At 35.6% G+C, this 8,373-nt stretch overlaps 2 protein-coding genes across 3 annotated transcripts; one reads left to right on the plus strand and one right to left on the minus strand.

Moving 5' to 3' along the window:
- Positions 1-2,328: 2,328 nt before the first annotated feature.
- On the plus strand, positions 2,329-4,677 carry nrn1lb (neuritin 1-like b). The gene is made up of 3 exons (XM_056751395.1): positions 2,329-2,447; positions 3,400-3,541; positions 4,086-4,677. Exons 1-3 carry the CDS (start codon positions 2,345-2,347, stop codon positions 4,393-4,395), a joined length of 555 nt encoding a protein of 184 aa, XP_056607373.1. The 5' UTR covers positions 2,329-2,344; the 3' UTR covers positions 4,396-4,677.
- A 115-nt stretch (positions 4,678-4,792) lies between these two features.
- On the minus strand, positions 4,793-8,373 carry dnaaf1 (dynein axonemal assembly factor 1). 2 transcript variants are annotated; one of them, XM_056751381.1, is made up of 10 exons: positions 8,139-8,373; positions 7,932-8,019; positions 7,744-7,835; positions 7,438-7,659; positions 7,171-7,337; positions 6,964-7,085; positions 6,532-6,698; positions 5,945-6,426; positions 5,379-5,438; positions 4,793-5,256 (listed from the first exon to the last, which is right to left on the minus strand). In XM_056751381.1, exons 1-10 carry the CDS (start codon positions 8,221-8,223, stop codon positions 4,990-4,992), a joined length of 1,752 nt encoding a protein of 583 aa, XP_056607359.1. In that variant the 5' UTR covers positions 8,224-8,373; the 3' UTR covers positions 4,793-4,989. The 2 variants fall into 2 exon arrangements, with proteins under 2 accessions (XP_056607359.1, XP_056607351.1); XM_056751373.1 differs by having other exon boundaries at positions 7,932-8,025.

Raw genomic sequence — 8,373 nt, forward strand, 5'->3', positions numbered from 1 at the left:
ATGACATCAAAGTACCGCGAGAGCGACTCGAAACCAAACAGTAGGTTCGTTTGAGATGGCCAAATTCACCGGTGATCAGAGATGCATGCCGGTAAGAAATGTGTCCGAGTTACATCCGCTTGCTATGATGTCATGCTGACGTGTGTCAAAAGCTCTCGCGACGGCCACCGATTGCGCTGATAAAAAGCAATGGGAAACGACTTGCTGACGACACAGCTTAATGCTCATTGGCTAAGAATAACCGCTGGTTTTTAAGTTCACATTTTATAGTAGTTTATATATATTTAGTAATATGTGATAATGAAAACACCTAGGTAAAATCGTATACTATAAAGAGATTTTTTTATGTAGCCTAATTAGGGCATGTGCTTTATTTAATTTGTTTCGTTTTTATTATTACTTCTTTAATTCCTACTAATTGTCATTTTTACTTTATTGTATTTTATGTTGGTGTAAATTTGTATTCAACAACATTATTCCACGAAATAAATAAACCAATCCATCAAAACAACGTGTGACGTCAACACGATGCAATGTGCATGTTTTTCAGGGTACCGGTAAGGAAAAAAAATCTTAACAACAGTTTTATTGACAAAATATGCGTCAAGTTATGTCGCATAGTCAAGGACAGTGATTTCCTAATGCATGACAATCGGCTGTTTCGTATGCCTTTATAAGTTAAAACTCACAAATGCGTGATGGAAATCATGTTTCTGTGTAATCTAGTTATTTGCTCGTGTTTTTTTGTGTGAGGGTCGTGTTTTAGGAAAAAACATAATGTGAATCATGAACCTGATATTAAAACTGGACTTGTGTGTGTTTGATAGGTGAGGCAAAAAAAAGAAAAGTAGACATTCAGAGCTAATATGAAACAAGCCAAAGTAAACCAAGCCAAGAACATTTTCTCATTTGCCAATGTTTAATTATGGCATTTTTTTATGATTATAATCTATACATGTCTAAGTCATGTTTCCTCAGTGTTCATATGGAATGCATTATTTTGTCAGATCATGTGACAGAAGCAATCCTGTCATGTTGTGGTGAGGCAGGGTCACAGGTGAGGTCAAACAGTGACATCCCAGCAAACACTGAATGTTCCCATAATGTTAGTTTTTAATTCCCTTTTGGTAATACGTTCTTTTCAGGTTTGACTTTTTTTACTTTTTTTGCAACCAGAAAAGCTGCTTTTAGCCATCCGCGTGTGCTGAGGCTGAAATAATTTTTAGTTGTCTCAGAAGGCTAAAAACATGGCTCAAGTGAGACTGAACAGTATTGCTGTGTGCCATGTCCACCAGGATAAACTCGAAATACTAATGTGAAACAAATATGGCAGCAGTTTATTTCTGGAAATTACAGACGTAGACATGTTTTAGATTTTTTCAAATAGCCAAGTTCCAAGAAAGTGCACACTTGAGGATGTTTTTATTAAGTATGTGAATTTAGTAACCAATTATATATATTTTTGTTGTTGTTTCATTCATCTGAAAAAAATTGTATAGAATTCCATGTGTTCTGTGATGGCTGTCAAATAAGTATCATGTGTTTTTTCTACTGTAGCAGACCTGGATGAAATCTGCTGGTTCAGTTTTTATTTCCCCTTCCAAAATGTTCACTGGCATCACAAAAGGATAAATAAAAACAATAAAATAAAATGGACCTGTTGTATATTTGTTGTTTTTGACTTGTGCAACATTAATAATGTTAAATATAAAAAAACATTAAAATATTATACTGTTTAGATAAGACAAGGAAACTGCACTAATCTCTTGTGATAATTCTGCCCTGCAGACCAATTTGATTTATGTCCCAACCAATGTCAAAATCAAAATTTCGCCCTTTCTAAATCATTATGTTCCAATAGTTGTATAGAAAAAAACTTAAATTTACCTAAAAATACAATTGTATTGTTGAAGTAGATTTGTATACTTTCTTTTGATTTTTACACACCTTTTTTAGTATAAAAATGTTTGTGAAAATACTTAGAGATATGAAAATGATTAACAGAATGACAGGTGCAGGGTCCGAAAAAAAATGAGAGTAGTTGATATTAATGGCTTTATATAAGAGTGTCTAATCTATCTTTATTCTTTTCTCCCTTTAGATTTACGCAATCGCTTAATCCAAGCTTGTCAATCAAACAAAGGGTTGCACACTGTGTATATTTAGAAAGTACCATGTTGGAATTAAAATGCCCGTCCTTCTGGGATTTTTGCCATCTGTTTTTGATCTCTCTATCTCTTTCTATCTGTGTGTGTTTGTGTGTGTGTGTGTGAGAGAGAGAGAGAGAGAGAGAGAGAGAGAGGCACAAAAAATATTCTAAACCAAACAGACACATGTAGGAGGTATGTTCTTCTTTTCCTATCTGATGATGCAATGTGCAGTCAGAAATGATCTCCAGAAATTCTGGCAGTTCAACGTAATGTATCTGCTGCTGTTCATTTCATTCAGTGAGTAAAACTCTATTTAATCCTTAAGTATTTGTTTTGAATGTGTTTGCATGTCTTTGAATATGATGACATACATTTCCTAGAATATTTTAAATGATTGACTACATTATGACTGCAAATATGTATTTAATAACAGTGGTTCATTGCTGCTGAGACAGCTTTTTCTCTACACTTTAGTAGATTGTCTTTAAATGCTTGTTAAATGTTTGAAATACGATGTTGCAGACATAACACAAGCCTTATTCTATTGGGAAACAATTCAAACTTATCAGTAAATAGTTGTTTGTTTATAATAAATTTTATACTTAAAAAGAGGGTTGCAAAAATTATGCACTATATTAAGTAAGTCTTGCATAATAGTTTTTTGAGTGTAGTAATATGAAACAAAATGGTTTCATATATTTCACAATATTTAATATTTTTATTTGAATTTATGAATAATCTATGAATTAATGGTACAATGGTCATGGGGGTTAAAAATAAAAGGCAGACAATTCAACATGGCACCCAAAATCATTTTAATCCTTTAGTCAAGTTCCTGAGTTGACAGAGTAATATTTCTGATCGACTTAACATATAAGCAAAAAAGAAACGTTATATTACACATAACAAATGTTTAGAGAACAGAAACACTAAAAATTAAGAAGATTTGTATTTCCGTTCTGTTGTGTAGAGAGATTAAATGTGGTTTTACCTCTGGCTCTAATCCTGGGATTAACCCATGTGATGTCTGACAACATCTAACAGTATGAAGAAGCAGACAGATATAAACATGTAAACGTAACACTTGTTACCATACAGATGAAACATTGTTGAAGTTTCTTGTGAAAATTGACTGTAGATCAAAAAAGCAGAGCTAACTTGAAGCTAAATGTGTGTGTGTGTGTGTATGTGTATATACTGTATGTATACGTAGATTTGATTTGAGCTCTGCTTTTAAACTGTTCCTCAGGTTTCTGTTCCACTGTGCTGAGTGCGGCAGTGACACCTCCATGTAGCACTGTATACAGGGGCTTTGCTGATTGTCTGGTCAGTCTTGGTGACAGTGTGAGCTCCAAGACTGACAACCCACAGGACATCAACTCTATCTGCAAGTGAGACACAGGCACATGTAGAGTTTTAAGAGGACTTTTCATAGACATTTCGTTTTTATATTGTATAAACTGGATATTGTATCCCCTAACCCTCTCCCTCTAAACCTGGCCCACACAAAACCTTCCTGCATTTACATATTTTAACCAAAAAATTCCCCATAATTAAAAAAATTACAATTTTAAACCACACTCAGCCGTGGACGTGAGTAAATTTAAAGATGCTGCCTGTCATCATTTATTCAACCTCTTGTCATTTCCAACCCGTGTGACTTTCTTCTGCAGAAGAAGATTGAAGAATGTTGTTAAGTGGCCTCCATTTATTTGCATTGGTTTTGTGTCCATATGTTAGAAGTGAATGTCAATGTAGTTACTGAAGACATTTTTTAAAGTAGAAACCTGAACACAATACCTAATATGTCCTCATGCTCTTAGGTATTTTTAACATCTTTCATTATATTTGTGGGGGCGTTTTACATTTTGCCCTAACAGTATAACTAAAACTACTATATTTTTATCCCCTCTTTTAACCTCGGCACATCTGCAGATCATGGGATGCCTTCCAGGTGTGTGTGAGTGATGTGCTGTCAGGTTGCCGTGGTGATGCAGCAGAGATTTGGGAATCTTTGAGGGCAGAGTCCCGGAAAACCACTTTTGCTGGGAACCTCTATGAGATGTGTGCCAGACGTACGGAGGCTGTCACTGCAACCACTCCTCAGGGTCTTCCCAGTACTGGTGAAACCAATCAGGAAACCCTTAAAGGACTTGCTCATTCTGTCAAACACACAGGCAGCATAGAGCTACTCCTAACATGCTTCTCTCTTTTCCTGCTTCTGCTTCGGAGAGCATCTCTTTAACTAAGCTGAACTGATGCCATTGCCTAATGTAAGTGCAGCAGGCAAATATGACTCATTTAATTTATTTCATTGTGTAATCTTGTTGGTATGTTGATTCTCCACATGTTGGAGAAAAACATGTGACCTGTTTTACAAAAATATTTTTATATATGTAATTCAGTAATGTTCTATACTCAAATCTTATTATATCAAATGTACTTTTCTACATTGTTACATGTTTGAAGTTTGTGTCAGAAGACCACAAAATTGTAATTTCAGGTTTTTTATGTGTGTTTGGTAAATGTAGAACCCTATTAATTTGTTTTTTGGTTTGTGGAATATTGAGCAAAGTAGGTGTGGTTAAGAATTTACAAAATACACCTAGATATCTAAATTTAAAATGGTTACATACAATAAGAACTTTTATAAATTTTATTTTAAAAGTTAACATATTAGATGTTACACAAAATGTTGTTTTTCTCAAGGTTAGCTCAAGCTAGCCATGTATGGCCTAAACAAATTTTAATAGCTATTCAAAATTGGTCTTCACCACATAACCGAATTGGCAACACTGGCCCCTAAGAATGAAAATATTGTTCATCCAAAAATTCAGACTCAATCTAGTTCCTCAATCAGGACAGTAATTTTGTTTTCTTTTGCTTTCTGGAGAACATCCTCATCCTCTGGTTTCATGGTAGTCCTCTGACTGGTGAAGACAGGGCTCTGCTGCTTGACTGATGTTCTCTTAGTAGAGAAATTAATAAGCAGCTGTGGTTGGTCAGGGGCTACTGCTTCTGACTGAGACTGCTGAAACACATTTGTAATAGCTTCTGATTCTGTCTCATCACCAGAGATTACTTCAATCATTGGACGGAACACACTCTGAAAAAATGTTCAATTAGTTTTGTTAGATCATACAGTTAAAAAAAATCTACCCATATGCTTCATAAATGCAGATGTTCTAATAAATGTTCAAATGCTTTAATAAACAAATACTTTCTTACCCGTTTTCCTTTTTTTGGGAACATCAAGCTATTTTCTTCATCTTCAAGGTCTGGAAGATCCTATAGAGACAAGTGATTTGAGGAAACACTTTACAATAATGTTTTACTGATCACATTATATGAGATGAATTAAAATATTTGAAAAGCATTTGTTGATCTTTATTATTGTGAGGTAATACAAATAAAGTGTATTTTCTGTTCATATTAGTTCATTGTGTAATTAAAGGGCTTGTCCACCACAAATTTAAAATTTTGTCATAATTTACTCACCCCCATGTCATTTCACCTGTAAGACTTTCTTCAGAAAAAAATTATTATTAAAGAAACTTTGGCCCCTATTGACTTCCATAGTATGAACACAAAACCACTGTTTTTACATTTCTCAAAATATGTTTTTTTTGTTGTAATAAACAGGAAAAGTCATTTACAGGTTTTGAAAAACATGAGGCTGAATCATTTTTATTTTGGGGTGAACTATCCCTTGAACTAATGTCAAAAAGTTAACAGGTGAATTGTTTGTTTGTGAAGCAACATTTGTATAATGTTGGTATTACGTAAGCACTCACATCAATTGTTAAAGATGCTTCATCTGACAGAGTGACGGTCTCTATGTCATCCTCGGATATCATTTCCGTGACAAGTGCACCAGGACCACTGAATTGTTGTGAAACCGAGCTTTTACATGGCGATGAATAAAAAGTTGGCTTCCTCTCCCCTTTTCTGTTCAATTCCAATGTTGCTGATTGGCCAATCTGGCCCTGGCCAAATGAAGGTTGGAGAACCTGTTCCGAAGCCGAAATGTTATTCGGTTGTCTTTCTGGTTTTAATTGGCCAGAAGGATTTTGATCAAGTGTTGTTTGGATAACATGCTCCTCATCAGCCGTTAACTTGAAAATATGGTCCATCTCTGATGCTGGTGGATCATCTTGTTGCTTCACTAATTTTGATGTGTCAATCTCTGAAACTCCAATTTCTGATGTTTCTGAAGGGAATTTAGAAATATCCTTTTCAGGGCTCAAATCATCAGAATTTTGATGCTCTATGATTCCTGTGGGTAAATCATAATCTTTGAATGACTGTTATTGTCTATGTCACCAAGAAATAAAGATAACATGATTGTAATTGAATTTAAGTAAACAAAATATGTTTTTGCCTTTTCCCAAATCCTCGCGAGCTTGCCGTGGTTTCAGTGCATTCTCTTTCATAGCAGTCATTGCATCCAAACTTTCCTGGACTTTCCTTCTTTCTCTTGTTTCCCACAGTTCCCTCTCCTGTCGCTCACCCTCCAAACCACCGGCTGCCCATGCCTCTGCACAAGCTCTGGGAACAATAAAGGCTAGGACTGAGATCAAATTCCAAAGCAAATCAATACAAAAGACTCAAAAGTGGGCACATAGATTGATGAACAAAATCACCAAATTCACAATGCAAGTTTACATAAAATTAAAGTAAAGTTACAGGGTAAAAACAAGTTAAGCTGGATGAACAGGATTGGTGCAATAATATCAAGTATAATTTCAATTTATTTAAATTGAGGTCTAACACAAAAATTGTGGAACACATTCAGAAATACTGAGCTGCTTACCTGTCTTTTGGGAACACAGGCCGGTCATCAAGATATGTCAACTGTTTAAGACACACAATCATAGTCTTCCTGTAGTTTGGCATTTTTCGAACGACCTCATTACCCATTAGATTTAGTACCCGCTGGCAAATAAAAACGTTTTTCAGTTCACATCTAGAAACAAGTATGACTGTTTATGTATATGAGGGAGAAATATACTGTTAATACCAAGTCTGGCATCCTCTCTAGAATGTTAATGAGGGCTGGATCTTTGATGAGGTTGTAAGATAGATCAAGGACACTGATGGAGGGACAGAGTGACAGCTCCTTCATGTCACTTACATTCTCCAGTGCATTATGGGAAATCTGCAGTGTGGAAAGCTCACACAAACATGCTGAAAAAGCAGAGCAGAGGGTGAACATAATGAGATAAAGCATGTTTAACAATGTGTCGTGTTAACAATACACCTTGTTATTTGTGCATATAACACTCACCTATGTTCTCAATGACCTTTATATAATTGTTTGAGACATTGAGGGTGCAAAGCTTGCTGAGAGGTTCCAGGTTCTCCAGTGTGTGAATGAGATTTTGGTGGAGGAAGAGGCAGCGAAGCTCTGTCTGATGCTTCAGATTCTCAATCTTCCGAATGCCATTACATTCCAGCCACAGGCAACGCAGTCCAGTATATTCCTCCAAGCCCTCAATACGGGAAAAACCTACACGCCAGAATAAAGATTAACTTCTGCGAAATCATTTTAAAGAAAAAAAAATGCCACACTTAAAATTGCACGGGAAATTACCTTTATAGTGCAGATACAGTGTGTCATTTAACCTTGGTGTCAGGTACAGTTTATTTTTCTTGCAATGGTTCCTTAAAAAGTGTTTGGTAATTCTAAAATAGACAAAAAACAAATGATTCAGTATTGAATACTCTTTATGACAGTTATTTGAATGAATATGAATATCACAGAAGTGTTGCATGAATCACCTGCGACCTGAATCCGTTTCCTCTGACGCTTCGGTTTCTATAGTATCAACGTTGACATTATTCCCGTCGGCAGCTGATATTTGAGACTCTGAACCTCACAGAAAAATTATTAGTATGACTATTACTATAAATAAATCACTTTAATCACATAATTTAACAAAAAATGCTTTGTTGCAAGTTGTTAGCATAGAGCATTTAGTAATGTACCTGGAATGAAGGACGCATCTCCTCCACTCGTGCCGTTCTCTACAGATCTAGCTTTCCCGTCCTCAGCGATTACATTCGTCTGCATTTCGCTATAAAGTCGGAGAACCGTTTAAATTGACTGAAAAAAGAATATAAAGTCTGAAAACTTCCGTCCCTACCGACTATAAACTTCCCGAGCTCGGGACACCGAACAAACTAACCGTGAACTAAAAGTTTGTCTGGTTTCTATAGAGAC

The sequence above is a fragment of the Triplophysa dalaica genome, chromosome 1 (assembly GCF_015846415.1).
Source record: "Triplophysa dalaica isolate WHDGS20190420 chromosome 1, ASM1584641v1, whole genome shotgun sequence".
Lineage (NCBI taxonomy): Eukaryota > Metazoa > Chordata > Actinopteri > Cypriniformes > Nemacheilidae > Triplophysa > Triplophysa dalaica.

Excerpts from the sequence above, each read along its gene's own strand:
- nrn1lb (XM_056751395.1), top strand. The coding sequence starts at position 2,345 with ATGTTCTTCTTTTCCTATCTGATGATGCAATGTGCAGTCAGAAATGAT. Across the intron at positions 2,448-3,399 it reads GCTGCTGTTCATTTCATTCA|GTTTCTGTTCCACTGTGCTG; the intron begins GTGAGTAAAACT and ends ACTGTTCCTCAG. Across the intron at positions 3,542-4,085 it reads GACATCAACTCTATCTGCAA|ATCATGGGATGCCTTCCAGG; the intron begins GTGAGACACAGG and ends GCACATCTGCAG.
- dnaaf1 (XM_056751373.1), bottom strand. The coding sequence starts at position 8,223 with ATGCAGACGAATGTAATCGCTGAGGACGGGAAAGCTAGATCTGTAGAG. Across the intron at positions 5,439-5,944 it reads AAGCATCTTTAACAATTGAT|GATCTTCCAGACCTTGAAGA; the intron begins GTGAGTGCTTAC and ends TTGTCTCTATAG. Across the intron at positions 5,257-5,378 it reads TCCCAAAAAAAGGAAAACGG|AGTGTGTTCCGTCCAATGAT; the intron begins GTAAGAAAGTAT and ends ACATTTTTTCAG.